This window comes from Pipistrellus hanaki (genome assembly GCF_964339955.1).
Source record: "Pipistrellus hanaki genome assembly, chromosome: 5".
Taxonomy (NCBI): Eukaryota; Metazoa; Chordata; class Mammalia; order Chiroptera; family Vespertilionidae; genus Pipistrellus; species Pipistrellus hanaki.
Window position 1 is genome coordinate 51,388,855 of NC_140507.1, and position 15,419 is coordinate 51,404,273.

The 15,419-nt window shown below is 47.6% G+C and overlaps 2 protein-coding genes across 5 annotated transcripts in view; one reads left to right on the forward strand and one right to left on the reverse strand.

Annotated features, from left to right (window-relative positions):
* FHIP1A (FHF complex subunit HOOK interacting protein 1A) overlaps positions 1–14,239 on the forward strand; it is a 197,930-nt gene extending 183,691 nt beyond the window's left edge. For all 3 annotated transcript variants that reach the window (XM_084884894.1, XM_084884896.1, XM_084884895.1), the window contains 3 exons: positions 760–938; positions 1,536–1,674; positions 7,332–14,239. In XM_084884894.1, the coding sequence (XP_084741020.1) occupies positions 760–938; positions 1,536–1,674; positions 7,332–7,585 (572 nt within the window). In that variant the 3' untranslated portion in view covers positions 7,586–14,239. The remainder of the gene's footprint in view (positions 1–759; positions 939–1,535; positions 1,675–7,331) is intronic.
* GATB (glutamyl-tRNA amidotransferase subunit B) overlaps positions 6,922–15,419 on the reverse strand; it is an 84,954-nt gene continuing 76,456 nt past the window's right edge. Inside the window, exon 12 of one of the 2 annotated variants that reach the window (XM_084884908.1) lies at positions 6,922–14,946. In XM_084884908.1, coding sequence (XP_084741034.1) covers positions 14,818–14,946 — 129 coding nt within the window. In that variant the 3' untranslated portion in view covers positions 6,922–14,817. The remainder of the gene's footprint in view (positions 14,947–15,419) is intronic. The other variant, XM_084884907.1, reaches the window with a different exon arrangement.

A 15,419-nucleotide genomic window follows, 5' to 3' on the forward strand; every position in this document is an offset into this window, starting at 1 on the left:
CAGTGAACTCAAAGCATGTTAATTTTCTGGTGACCCAATTAGTCGAAGCTCCTGCTTTCTTAATTTTCTTAGGAACTGCTTTTTAATGAAATACGGATTTTCTTTTTTTAAGGAAGCTATAACATACCAGACTGTATCTGCCCAGGTGAAGTCCTTTCTCTCCTCCCTTCCTCCCATCTGAAAATTGAAGGCTGCTTACCAAGTTGCTCGGGGCTACCAGCCTCATTTACCTTGTCTTTCCTTGTCCTTCCGAACTATGACATTAGTTCTCACAGTGCTTGTTGGGGAAGACTGCCCCTGTGCACAATGTAATTGTCTGATAAACAGTTCATACGTGTTTGCTATTCTTTAATAGCACAAAGGTTTTTTTGTTACCCAAACTGTGGCCTCTCTTGTTTGCATGGAGCCCTACAACCTGCAGGGTCATGAGGTGAAAACATCATGGTTTTGAGCATTGGCAGCACCAAGTACAGAAAGAGTGTGGGAAAGTATATCTTAAGTAAATGATCTGTCAAGGTCTGTGATAGTTTCCCAAGTGTTAAAAGTACTCATGGAATTGCGATAGTAGCTCCCATGCCCATTTGCCTGCTCTCCTTGTGGCGGTGATTGGTTGTGTGCATGGGTTTTAGGCAGGAGGAGACCCGGCTGCCTTTCCCAGGTCTGCATGGGACTTGCACCTGGTGGGGCTGTGGTTTGGGAGCTGTGGCCCCGGTGGCTGCCCTGTGCCCGCCAGCCCTGAAGCCCGTGTCCCTCCCGCAGGCCCGTTCATCAGCGTGGTCCTGTCGAAGCTGGAGAACATGCTGGAGAACTCTTTGCACGTTAATTTGCTGCTTATCGGGATCATCACGCAGCTGGCCAGCTACCCGCAGCCACTGCTGCGCTCCTTCCTGCTCAACACCAACATGGTCTTCCAGCCCAGCGTGCGCTCTCTCTACCAGGTACGTTGGCTGAGCCACACCCACACTTGCTGATTTTACTGGTGCTGATGAGCAGGCTCCCCCTCTCCTTCCTGTTATTTTGTGGGTTGTTTTGTTGTTGTTGTTTGTTTGTTTTTAATTCCTCTGTTCTCATTCATTTGCTCTCCTTCCTCATTTTGTTTTGCTAGTTGTGTGTAGATAATTCTAGCAAACAGCACAACTTCATTTAGTTTGATGTTCAGAGGACACCCAGCCAAAACACCCCAGCAGGTCAGTTAGGATTGAGCAAATACCTAACACAGTGATCTGCAAAACATGGCTCTCAAGCCACATGTGGCTCTTGGGCCTCTTGAGTGTGGCTCTTCCATAAAATACCACAGCCTGGGTGAGTCTATTTTGAAGAAGTGGCATTAGAAGAAGTTTAAGTTTTAAAAATATGGCTCTCAAAAGAAATTTCAATCGTTATACTGTTGATATTTGGCTCTGTTGACTAATGAGTTTGCCAACCACTGGCCTAACAGAACAGTTCCTGCCCAAAGGGCTGCCTCTGAGAGAGAGATTGAACACGAGGGCTGGAATTCCATGTGAAGCATTAACATCTTTCATGTCCTTTGACAGGTGCTAGCATCTGTGAAAAACAAGATTGAACAGTTTGCTTCTATGGAGAGAGACTTCCCAGGGCTCCTCATACAAGCCCAGCAATACCTGCTCTTCCGAGTGGACATGTCCGACGTGACAGCTGAGTCACTACCCAAAGGTGAGCCGGACTTTTCCCCTGCATCTCTCCTCCTCCTCCTCCTCCTCCTCCTCCTCCTCCTCCTCCTTCTCCTCCTCCTCCTTCTCTTCCTCCTCCTCCATTTCCCAGCCTCCCCATCTGGGTTCAAAGATGCTGCATAAGCCCGTGGGCTCTAAAGCATCTAAATTGTATTTTCTTTTTTGCGAAACTGTGAGGAGTTTCCTGTTAGTGTCCTTAAGCCTAAAGAAAGGTCTGCCGGCCCATACCCGGCCCATTCGCCATTTGGAGGGTCTAGCGGGCATGTGCTTCCACAGGGAAGGAGGGATGTGTGGGTTGTCAGCGGCCTAGAATACATAACTTGGTGCCTCTTGCCGGGAGGCACTCCCTGTGCACCCTGAGCCACGTCTTGGCCAGCCCTACCCTGAGGAGGGCCTTGCTCTCTTCATTATGTTTTCAGAGACTATTGGGCCCCAAATAAATGTGCTTTAGGGCTCTAGAAGATAAAAGCTATTCATTTGGACTGAGAGAAGTAAAGTTAATGCTCCACTTCAAGTTCCTAAGGGTGACTTTTCATCAGCTCATGGGGCCTCCTGGCAAGGTAGGCAGGGAGGGTGGTGGGCGGGTGCCCCACAGGAGGACTGAGGTCGCCCTGCTGGCCGGCCAGCCTGGGGAGCACCGCGCTTTGCTTCGCGTAAGCCCAGGTTGGACAGATTGGACTGCTAGTTGTTCTCTAAGCTATCACTGTGGCCTGGGTGAGTGTGGACCAGGAAATGCCCCGTATTTGCCTTGGGTCCAAAAAGCTGCAACACAGCATTTTCAAGACTGAGACTAGTGGTGAGATTGGGGGTCTCAGTCCTGGGCTAAAGGCTTGTGATCAGAAACTGGCTCCCAGAGACAGAAATCTACTTCAGGGCAATTCTTAAACCTTTAAGGGAAACTCTGAAGGCTGACCTCGCCTCTGTGCAGCTCTTTGGTCTTAGTCACTGGGCCTCACTAAGGCCTCAGGTTCCTTGACTCTCAAGAATGTTTTCCATCTCTGACTTCCTCTGTGGCTGTAGGACTCTGGGAGTGAAGAGCCCTTAAGGCATCGCAAGGCAGATTTTGCAAGAAAGGTGGGCCTTGTGCCACCGGGAGGGGGGCTTCAGGCTTTGGCCTAGCGCAGTGTTTCCCAAAGTGTGGTATGCATACCCCCAGGGGTACGGGAAGAAATTTGGTGGGGGTACGCGTTGTACTGGAGTTTGGTGGGGATATGCACTGCACCGTGCTTAGCTGCGCCTAATTCTACGTTCACATGAGTACGAGGGGTACTCAGCATTACGAAAATTATAGAAGGGTACACATATGTCAAAAGTTTGGGAAACACTGGCCTAGAGGATAGCAGGCAGGCCATTCGTGGAGGGAGAGGAGCCTGTGGGAAGGTGGACTGCAGGCCCATGTGGCCTCTGCTAGCCACCTGAACAGCTGGTCTGTTAGCCGTGCTCCCCCTGAATGGGAGGGCGTTACCACATCGCACCCTGTGAGAGAGGGTGTGTCAGCTCCTGTGCATACCAAGCCATTGCACAAACAGTGGGTTCATAGAAAGCCATTTATGAGGACTCAGAGTCAGCGCGGTCACCTGGGCTGGGCTGGGCTGAATTTGGCTTGTGGGCTGCTGTCTGCAGGTGGCCGCTCTTCCGAGTGGACATGTCCGACGTGACAGCTGAGTCACTACCCAGCTGAGTCACTGGGATGGCCTTAGTCACATGGGTGGCTGCTGGCTGGGCAATGGGGATGACAGGGGTCTGTGTTTCTCCTCATCCAGCAGCTTACCCCTGCTGGTCAAATGTCACAGCCCCGGGGCTGCAGTGAGAGCAGGAACACAGAAGCTCTTCTGAGGCTCTGGTATCCTGCATGCTATTGGCCTTAGTCCCCGGGCCAGCCCCTGTCCCAAGAGCAGCAAACTCCCACCTCTTGATGGGAAGAGCTGCAAAGAGTTTGGCCCATCTTGCAGTCTACCAGGCAGGAGGGGACTTCAGTTTCCTTACATTACACTCCAGACTTGGTCTTCCTTTGTATTTCATAGTTTGTAGTGTTTTCCCAGATGGTCCATTTTTATTTTCTAACAGCACTGTGAAACGGGCAAGAAAAGAACGGTTAGGTTCATTTTCATGCAAGGAAGCTGAAAGTAGGGGCCCAGGGTAGTCAGGTGGGACCATGCAGCCCAGGTGCCTCAGACTGCCTGCCTAGTTCACGGGCCGAGGGCACACATGCTGACGGACGTCACAGGTGCGTGTTCTGGTGAAGGATGGCGTCACCCACACCCCGTGCTTTGTTCTGGCTTCAGACCGCTGGCCATGGCCACCAGCTACGGGCCCAGGGGAGCTTGTTCCACATGATGCGGTCCCATTAGTCAGCTGTGGCTGACGCTTGTTCAGGTCTGTGACACTCGGGGCTTTGCCTAGTGGGGCTTCTCTTGGGATCTAATTCTTTCCTTTCATGGAGTTTCTCCACATTAACTTCTCTCAGGTTAGCACAGTGGCGGCCTCTGCTCCACTTGAAAAAACTCCAGGCTCCCAGGAGGGGAAGGCCCTGTCCCCTGTGCTAGGAGTGGGGTCCAGGGGCACTGTCCCTGGGAACGGAACATGTAATGAGGAATCCCGGGAAGGGGTCAAACGCTGGGCTTCCCATGTCCGTGTCTGTGCTCCGTCTGGCATTGCTGACCAGGAGCAGAGCGGTAACGATTGCTCTCCTAACTTCTGAAATCTTGCCAGGATTAGTCTTGAAAATGCTGGGTTGCAGCTTTTCGGACCCAAGGCAGCGTTTCTGAAAACCACTCCCGACCCCGGCATTGATCTGTGCCTCCCCTCCTCTGGCCTCTGTGCACGTGCTTTATGAGGGTGTCTCGGGCCCCAGCAGCCAGAGCTGCTCCGTCAGGCAGGCCATGCCTCCCTCAGCTCCTGGCGGCCCCGGGAGAAAAAGGGCCTCCTCACTGCCTTCAAACAGCAGTAGGCTGTGTGACCGCCGCTGCAGAGCCGATGGGCTTCCCGTGTAGCCATCCCATCGCCGCCTCGGCTCTGAGGCTCAGCCCTTTCCCAGGCTTTTCATTTCCCCCTCGGATACTTTCTAAAGCACAGAGGCTGTGTTTATTTATATTCAGAGTCCTCTCTGGTGTCTAGTTCTGGGAGGGAGGTGAGGTAGGTATTGGCCCCATTTTACAGAAAAAGAAACAGACATTATATAATTTACTTGCCAGGGAGGGACCACACCTCTAGCTTTCTTGCTTTGAGTCAAAAGCCCGATGGGGCTGCGTGACCCATTGGAAGGCTGGTCCCATGCTGACAGGACAGAGCTGGGTACCCTGCCAGCCCTGGTCCTCCTCACAGGGGGCCACCTGCCTTCTATAGTGAAGACAGTTTGGAGTCTAGGATTCAAGCAGGATAAATGAGCTTTAGCAATGACACTTTTTAAATTTATGGATCAAGCTACATATATGAGCCACAAAAACCCTTTTTGGAGAAAAGAAGAGTGACTTTGAAAGAGAAACATGTAGATCAGGGATATGAACCAGCTCCAGAAAGATCGGTGTAGGGAAGACCTGATGTGGGTCTGTTTCTTCCCTCATTCAGCCAGCAAATGTTTATTATAATCTTCTACTCCGAGTAAGGAAATGTGTGGGGCCAGGAAGGACATATTGAGTAGGGGCTCAGCTCTCAGAAATCTGAGTCTCCCAGAGGAAGAAAAACGTAATAGCAATGCAGGCTACAGGGCAATGCAGGTATTATTGGTAAATAGGATGGGGTGGGAGGCTGATCAGGGAATTCCTCCCAGGGGCAGGAAACAGGAAGTGCTTTGTAAAGTCAGTGGCAGCTGAATTAATGATGACACATGGCTGACACCTATCAAGAGGCCGCTGTGTACATTTTACCTATTGACTCATTTCATCCTTACAACACTGTGAGACTTTCACTCGTGAGGACATTACAGAGAAGTAAAGCAAGTTGCCTGATGTTACTCAGCCAGCTGGTGGTGGAGTCTGCTCTCAGCCGCAGTACTGGAGTCTCGAGGCTAGTGACAGAGATGTGGGGGTGGGGATTCCAGGTGGGGAGCCAGTGTGAGAGCAGGTCTTGGTCTGGGGTCAGTGCCCACGTGTCCCATTACCCACTGGTCCAGGACAGTGTCCTTTGTGAGCCTCGTGGGACCTGTGGAGAGATGCAGTGCTGGAGGTTGGGGTGTAGGTGCTGAGGAGATGTCTCCATGGTTGGTGAGTGACTTCAGGAGTACTGTCCTCAGTGACGTCAACTCTGTGGTCCACCCTCTGATGTCAGACACGCTGTGGGCTTCTGCTGAAAGGTACCAGCAGGTTCTTTTTTAGTTCTTTATGGCACGAACTGTGATAAGCTTTAATAAAAAAGGATATTTAAAGCAGTAAAGCGAAGAATTTTTTTTTTAACACTAAAGATGATAGTAGTGAGATATGGAAAGTACTATAAATGTCAAGAATTTTTAGCACTGTAGTTAAGCGACACTCTTCTTAGAGTGTTAAAAATGGGACTGGAATTCTGAAAAGCAGCCAAAATAATGAAGAGCATGAATATAATGATTTATAAAGAGTAATGAGACTTTTGAGTAGGGGGCAGAAGGAGGCATAAATAACCCCTATAACTATATGAAGGCTAGAGCTGTTCAGGAATTAAATAGTCTGGAAAGTTGAACCATTTTAATTAGTGAAACTGCTTTGATATGAAAATGCAAATCACTAGAATATGTTCAAGTTTGGGCTCATTATCATCTGAGACCTACGTTACTGGAACTGAGATAGAAACCCCTGGAAACTGTTCTTAATGGGAGGCTCCCAAGCCACATGTCACCAGATGCCCAGTCTGGTCTTCCCAGCACCCAACTTCCTCTCCATCATTTCCAACATTTCAATGGCTTATTACATCCTATCCTCCACTGAAGGCTGGAGGTCCCAGTCAGAAGGGGCTTGCGGGAGAGGGAGGAATGCCGTCACATGGAACCCCAGAGGCTGGAGTATGAGCTGCAGAGCTTGCAGTGGCTGTGGCCCCGCCTCCCCCTGCAGGAGTGCTGTGTGGCCCCGCCTCCCCCTGCAGCAGTGCTATATGTGTGCTAAAGCTTTGCCAGCACAAGTAGGACAGTCTCCCAACAGACACCAGGAGTTTTGGGAGAGCAGGTGGAGCCATTGGATGTCCTATTACCATCCTGGTGAGTTATGCCGTCACTTGTTTGATGCAATGGAAGGAGATGACTTTTTCTGTCTTTTATTTAAAAATATTTTTATTGATTTCAGAGAAGGGAGAGGGAGGGAGGGATAGAAACATCAATGAGAGAGAATCACTGGTCAGCAGGAGATGCCTTTTTCAACGCTTCCCTTTGCCAAGTCCTGGGCATGGGGGTTCCTGATAAACCTAAATTCTTGTCACATTCTCTGCACCATGTTCCTTATCCAGGCTTTGGCATAAAAGCCTAACATCTCATGCCTGTGCTGAAGGTTATCTGCTGGACAAGTGTGTGAGCCACTGAGGGGACTAGTGCGTGCTCAGGGCTGTCTTCAGGCTTCAGTCAGTCACGGAACCGGACCCACCACTCCCCACCCGCCTCCTTCCCTCCAACACACACTTGCGAGGTTTGAGGTAAAGGGCTCTGGAGGGTCCCTGTGACCGTCTGCTTTCTGGTTTCAGATCCCACTCAGGATGCTTCCAGGACGGGAGCTGGCAGGAGCCTTCTGGATGGTCCCCCACGAGTGCTCCAGCCCTTCCTGACGAGCAGAGCCACGGTGGCGGGGGTGCCGCCAAGCCTGCCCCTGCCGGTGAGGAACACCATGCTGGCCGCGGCCCTCTTCCCCGAGTTCCTGAAGGAACTGGCTGCCTTGGCCCAGGAGCACTCCGTTCTCTGCTACAAGATCCTGGGCGACTTTGAGGACTCCTATTGTTAGCTTTTTTTTTTTTTTTTTAATGGAGGTTCTTGTTTTTTAAGGTTTTAGTGTCTTGACTGAATGTTAAATGCAAAGCTGCTTACAAAGATTTCTACTTTGATGTTTCCTGAAAATACTTGATTTATGGGGAGGGGGCCTTCTGGGCACCTCCTCTCTCTCTCTCGCTGGGCCTTCCCACCCTGCGCCATACAGAATGTAAGTCTCATAAGCTGGCTGCTCCTTGGGCGGGTTTTCTTTGCTCAGTTCTCCCTCAAATATTTTGGTTGTTATTCTCTCATCCCTTTGAGTTGACTCTTCTTACAGCGTAGAGCACACCAAGCGAATATTGGGGTTCAGTGACTCCTGGAAGCACCCCTTGTCAGGTCGGCTCTTCAATGGCACATGAAGAAAGCACACCCATTCCTGTGGCCTTCTGCATTTTTGGCTTCCATTTTATCAAAGGGAAGAATAAAAATGGAGCCTCCATCATGTAAGCACGTTATAATCTGTCCCTATGCATTTTATGTCCAAGACTCGCTTTCTGCTCAACACAGATTGCTTATGGTGCAGGCAAATCCATTGGTCTCGGCTGTCTGCTGGGAGGCTGATGCGGTTGAAGAGAATTTGGGAAATGTTCCTGCTGCTGGAGAGATTATTTGGTGTGTCACCTAACACTGAAAGTAGCCTTATCTTAGTCAGATTTGCACAAAGTGAAATATACCTATGCAAACTGTTTCTTTGGTTTTTAGGATTTTGCTCAGAAGAAAGCATGCTATCATATATAAGACAGCCATCATTATTTTTAAAAGTGTTTTATGAAAACCAGATTAATTTGTGGAGCTATTTCATAGTAGGGTTTTTTTTTTTTTTTGTGGTTGTGTTTTGATGTGTGTGTGTGGAATATGGAGGGGAAAAAGATAAATGCAGCCTATAGAATCACTGCTAATTATTTAAATGCTGCTTGCTTTTCCTAATGGGTTGCACTTTGTAGAGAACCAGGAACTGTACACCTGCTTTGGGGTTTGGGATGCAAATGCAAACAGGTTGCAGGGAGCCCTGCACAGCCAAGTGCCTGCCAGTGACTCACTGCACTCGGAATCACCGCCTCCTGAAAAATGGGGCTCATTGGAAGACCCCAGTGTGATGTGTTAGTGCCTCTCTGCTGCTTTTCAGCTCGCGCCAAGAGGCATAATTATAAGAGAAGCCATAGTCTCCTTCAATCATCACTAAGAGTGAGAAACACACAAGATAATTGTGGGCTAAAAATGAGACCCTAAACAACAGGTATTGATGGATATTCAATTCTCCTCCTATTTGGGGCAGGTGAGAAGCACTTACAAGGATGAGCCTCCTATGTGGAGGGAACTTGGAAACCCCAGGTCTCTGTCTCTGTGGTGTCACTGCTGAGCCCCGGGGGTGGGGGGTGGAGGAGAAGAGAAGAGTAGCAGGCAGCCACAGGTCTGGTGGCTGTGCCTCAGGAGCACTGGTTTGGTTTTAACCAGCCTCTGGGTCAGGAGGGGAGTGGAAGAAGCAATTGTATCTGAGGCCGTGCAGAGCAGCGGCCACCTTTTGTGGTCCAGGGACCTTGACACAGTGGTGAACTGAGAGTGGTTCAACCTTGTAGTGTTTCCAAGTCTAAGCAAGCAACCAAAGACACCAATTCATTGAACGTTTCTAACTTCAAATTTGTCTGGTTTGAAAAATGGCTTGACCAGCTATGGTGCAGCAGTTAGAACCCACGAGGCCCAGCAGACTGGCATGTAGTGGGCTTCCTGGCGCCTGCTTGCATTTGCACAACCAAGTCTCCACTGGAAAAGGGAGGGAAAGAGCAGAAGGAGGGAAGGTAAGCTTTAAGTTATTAGCCTCTCCCTTTGTTTTGCACAAGTATTTGTCTTCCAGTTTGGACTTCCCAGGTACATAAAATGCTGAAGTTACCTCTGGAAACTCTTCTTTAAGCTTTTAGGCTTTGTTTACATGTATCTCCATTATGTGGTGATGGTGTGGGCTCTTGGTATTTATTAAATAGGTTCTGAAGTAGACTTACTTTACAGGAGACAGAGATGACCAGTGTCCGGCGTGAGAGGCAGGAAAAGAAACTCCAGTGGTTGGGTGCTGGTAGCAAATTCACATTAACCTGTTTGACATCAGAAACTGGTTCATGTTTCTGAGTCCACTGCAGAGTACTGTGTCCAGGGTTTTACACCATTAACTCAGAAAATTGACCTGGAAATACATTCTGGAAAACCAGAAAACCCATTTGGTTGAGTGAAACAGCCAGGTGGGTTAGTAATGTGGTTTACAGATGGTGTGCATGTGCCAGGGGAAAACTGAAGAACTGAGGCTATAAGTAGAAGAGCATATCCTAGGGGCTGGAGGAATGAACATTGGTCTAGGTTGATATGAAGATACTGTGCAGGAAGTGGGTGAGGCTGGGAAAAGTCCTGGTAATGAAGTAAAATATTCTAGTCACATAGAAATATTTTCTGTAATAAGTTTTTTGGGAAAATTAAAGATATCTGGCATGCTCTAAAACATGGCCCAAGAGTTGAGATACTTTTCCATCTGGACAGACTGGCACGTCCAACACTGTGCTACTTGTGGAAGAAGTGGGCAGAGCCTTGGGGGAAGCCCCTGGCTGGTGTCATGGTGTCCTGGGCCAACTGAGGCCAGTCAGGGGTTCCTGGAACATCAGAGCATTAACCTCCACTCATAAGTAGGGTCTGAGGTTCAGTTCAGGTGAAGTGAGTTTTGTGGTATATGACAGGAAGGAGCTATTTAAAATTGATTTTTCAAAAGGGCCAAGGAAATGTTCTTAAATTTTTAAACAAAGAAATTTTAAGTTTAGCTCGAATACAATTTGGGGGGAGGGAGCAAATGACAATTTATTAGCCATTAAGTTGTCAGCCATGATGCTGGAGTAACCAGTTAGCGGTGGGATTTTCTTTATCAATGGATTCTTTCTTGTCCTGGTATTGAGGGGAATTATAAAACTGTCCCCCTTTCTCTTAGTATTACAGAGGTGGGCAAAAGTAGTTTTATATTGTCATACAAATAATTAATAACTGAAGAATAAACTCCGTTTCATGTACTCACAACTGTAAACCCACTTTTGCCCACACTGTGCTTTGGAAAATGCTTTGCTGTTTTGGGGTTGGCACTGCGTCTGTCACCTGGAGAGAGGAGGCATTCAGTCGTCTAGGGCCCTCAGAACACCTCTTCCATAGCAAGTGGCTTTCCTGTGGTAACGTGGTAGTCAGGAGGGAGTCCCATGAGGAACAGAATCTGGAAGCATAGTATGTGTTTGCAATGCATTCTGAATCGGCTCACTGTGTCTAGGTTGCTTTCATGAGGAAGGGCTGCCCCAGCAGGGGTGAGGCATGCCACTGGTGTGATGTTAAATGTCCACAGCTTCCCCTCCAGTTCTCATTTAAGGGCAGTTTGATTTAATTGCTAATTACCTGCCCTGTGTTTACTGAACTGGCAGGCATGCTTGCTATTTTTATGAAACAGCTTACTGTAGGAAGGCTATTATTGAATGTGCCACTTCCAGTCTTTGGCCCAAGCCAGTGTAATTCGTGGCTTGCTGCAAATCTCAGCTGGCTTTGCAGTACTGGCTCTTCCTGGAAACAGCGGTCCTCTGGTCGCCGATGCCACATCAGCTTTAAGTCGCTAAGTAGATATTCTCAGGCCCCTTCCTGCTGCTGCCATCATTCTATACATCACACAACATGAATTTCCCACCAAATAACAGCTTAAAACAGAACACTGTCAAGCCAGTTTACACTCCATCCTTAAATTACATCATTGAGGAAATACTTAAAAGAGAATGGAGTCGGCTTTTTATTTTTTTTGTTTGAATGACCATCATAAACCTAATGCCTTTTTTTTAATAAAGAGGGCCTGGAAGACGAAGTGTTGTTTTCAGGATAATTTTGCCTCAGTAAATCCTCTCCACGTCCCAGCATTTATTGGGCCATTACTTGTTCTGAGGACAGATTATCCAGGCAGCTCATTAACTGGATAAACGGGCTTTAGTGAAAGATTTTCGGTGAGGTCCGGTAGGGAAAACACAGGCACGTGGTGGGAAGATGCCTTCAGTTCTTCGGCCTCTGCACTTGGGATCTGAAGTGAATAGTGATTTTAGGTGGGGACTGACCCTTCCTGACCTGCTGGGTCATTGAGTTTTGTTCCAGTTTTACATGTGAGCTGACCTAACTCGCTGTCACTCATACAAGCAGCAAGGCTGCTCGCAGGTTCTGCCAGCACGAGTTCGGCATGTCCTACAGGCACCTTTGGGGGCACTTAGGTGTCCTATGTCATTGCAGAGCCTGGCAAGAGTGATGGAAGCTCTTAGGCCAGATTATAAATTTCCTGGAGCTGACACTGCAGAAGTCTGTGCTGCTTAGCGCATCAGGGGACTTTTCACTGGCACAAGTCTATACAAGGCCCACCTATAAATAGCCCTTTTTTGCCCTGGACACATTTTGAGAGGGAATTTGGTACTGATAATGTTACTTAATTGATTTCTGCTAAGTTGTTTGACGAAGGCAGGCAGTGAGATTGGATTTCAGTCAGATGCTTTGCATCTCACAATCGGGGGTCAGCTCTCTTCTTAAACAATCCCCGGGTGCATTTGTCTCCAATCTGCTGAAGAAGCATGGCAGCCGTTTCCACACTGCTTCTGTAATGAGGAACATGGCCTTTCAGAGAGATTTAGTGTTTTTTCCCAAAGAGTCACCTTGCAAAATCCTTGAAATGATACAGCTAAATGCAACAGGAATGAAAAAAATACAACATATTGTGGGTGGTGGCCATAACCTGTATATTGAATTAACTAGCTAACTCAAAGCCACAAGAGGATGTTACTTTAAAAAAATTTCATAGCCTTCTTACAATCTTCTTATTGTAAAGATTAGCAATAATTACAAAAAAGATGGGTGGTGTGTGAAGCTCAGGTAACGCATCCTTGGCATAAATAATGATCGACTTGTTTTTTCCTGGGCTACTTACACCTTGACAGGTAGGAACAGTTCACCTTGAGGCACAGGCCTGCAGTCAGGAAGCTCCTTCCTAGATCAAGAGATCCAGAGTTTACAAGCCGAGTAAGTGGGCACCAACTTCTCATACAAAGGTGCCCCACAAAAAATTTCGTTTTATAAATTAATGACTTTTACTAAGTACTTATTCTGTGCCAGGGAGCATGGTGAGTCCTGAGGCTGACATTCCTCCCCTCCCACCTTAACCAACCAAGCAACCTCCTCAAGCAACACAGCACCTGGCCAAGCTGACCTGGGGGGCAGCCTGTTTTCTGGCGCATTCCCCTCCCAGCTTACAGGTGTGCTTCCAATGACAGATGGCAGTGGCTTCACCTGTGGCACCAACTCATACATTTTAATGAGATTTGCCCCTAAATAGCAAACAGACAGACTAAATCACACTCTTGCGAAGTCGTATTGTATTTAAAATTGTATTCACTGAGGCCTACTGGGAGCAGAGCCAGATTTCGTGGATTTCTTAGGGTACTACATGAACATATCTTCTGAATATCTAGTTAGGTTCTTACAGGAAGTAAGATATCTGAGCTGTGGTTTGATTTTTCTTTTTCTCATAAGCAGTTATAACCACACAACAGTCTGATTTTTAGGATTTCAGCAGTGGGATTCCAGGACCACAGTCAGCTTGGTGAAGCTCGAGTGAGTTGAAGAGGGCATGTTTCTCTGAGAACGGTCAGTCCATAGTACAGTGTACACTTGATGTAAGAGTTTAAACCAGCCCTTGATTTCCAATGGTTTGAAAAGCTCCTCCAGTGCATTCTGTCAAGTTTGATGACTAAGAAGCCAGGCTTTGCAAAATAATGATCCTGCCAGATTCCAACCTCACAATGTCTTCCTTACCTGTTTGAAATTAATTCTGAGACTTGTGGGGAGAGAGAAAATGGACTTGCCTTTCTCTCTGGAAAAGAGGTTCAATGGTGATACTTTACTTTTAGGCCCAGTGGTTGTCAGTATTGGGACAGAATGGGGGACACATAGCTTCTTGGGGGGTATAACATATTCTAATTCTAAATTAGCCAGAGGATCGCTTCTCTCATTACCTGCTTAGGAAGTCCTGCGTCTGCGACCATTCACTGCTAACTGGTGATGGGGAAGGTCCACTTTTCTCCAGCTGCCATGGGAGCACCATTCATGCCTGAAATGTTTATACTTTTCTTTGTAGGCTAAAGAATTCAGGGTAAAAGTAGGGCTTCCAAAATGTTTCCTCTCTCACGTATGTCACAATTTGACATGTGCTTTTAAAAACCACCGCTTACAAAACAGGCCTTTAAGCATGGTGAGTCAGAGGTAAAAAGGCATTAAATGGGCAAAGGGGCGCCCAGTGCGATGGACAGAAAGAGTATTACTGTCACGAGAACAGCGGCAAAGGCACTCGACTTCACGGAGATGCTGTAATGGCACCACAATTACCATTAAAGGTCAAAATTTTGATTTGCCAGTTTATAATCTTATTCTTTCCGGGAAAAACAGATCAACTTAATGTTACAACTTATTATTTCTCTTTTTTCTCTCTTTTGGCCTGAGGGGACAGGGGAATTGTCAACTGCACAATCTTTAAAATGTTAATTTTTAATGTGATATATCAATACGTATTTTATTCATTAAATTTATTTGAAAACTTCTGTTGTCTATTTTACCAAAAAGAAAATCCATTTATTCTCAGAGCATGGCCTCCTAGGGCACTGACTGAATGGGCACCACTTCTACTCAGTGGATGGGTGACCGACATCCTCCTTTCCTAGCCTCAGGAGACAAACCTAAACACACTGTCTACACTGTCAATGGATTTATCTTGCTGTCTTCCTCTTTCCTCTTCATCAACCTCTTTTTAAGTCTAAAATACGGCACCCAGATTCTGGTCTCTTTCAATCACTGCTGGCCCTTAGGATGTGCTCAGAAATATTTGCTGAAATAACTGCATAATGAACTTTTTCTTAGGTAACAGTATCAGAAACAGCACGTTTCATTTAGCTCAGAATTATTAAGCACTAGAATGTGCTTAATTAACCACCTTTGCAGCTATGATGGAGCCGTTTTGATGTCAGTGAGGCGAACAGGTGAGGCTGCTGGCCTGTGGAGGTGGCACCCAGGGACTGGGGGATGCGGGCGCGTCAAGCTCACTCGCGGACGTTGGGTTCCGAGGCTCTGGCTCTGTGTCCTGGCTCCATTCTCTCCCTCAGGCAGACGGAGTGAAGTACCTCATGACGACAGCTGCCTCTCCAGCATCTCCTTTATCACAGTGGGGTCTGCTCGATTGAGAGTCGCTTTTCGGACCAAGCCAATCAGTTTATTTATAGCTCTGGGGTTTCCCTTCTTCAGATCCATTACCTTTCAAGACAGAAATTGTTTTAGAGGAGAAAATATAGACTCATACCTAAACAACTTAAATTAAGGTTTGTATTTACTGAAATTTAAAGTGTTTCTTTTTGTATGAGAGAAGGAAGGGGCAGTGTGAAGATCTGAGGTGTTTTCTAGGCTCTTGTTGGAGATCCTGCCACTCTGCCTCCCACTGGCAGGGACAGAGGACTGTGTGGGCCTCCACTGGAGGTCAGCAGCACTGACATACAGGTCTCCTTTTCCCTGGAAGGTTTAAACTCCTGTTTACTAGAAAACAAAGCCACGGAATGGTGACTCTCCCCGAGCATGTGGATGGGGGCAGGGAGGGGTATTGCACCGTGGTGCCAGGTCCACCGGCTCCACTCTCCTGCTCTGCAGGCCTGATGGGCAATAAAACCTGTGAGTATCTCCACTCAGTGATGTGGAATGAGTCTGAAACTAAAAGTGTAACTTTATAGGTCTCT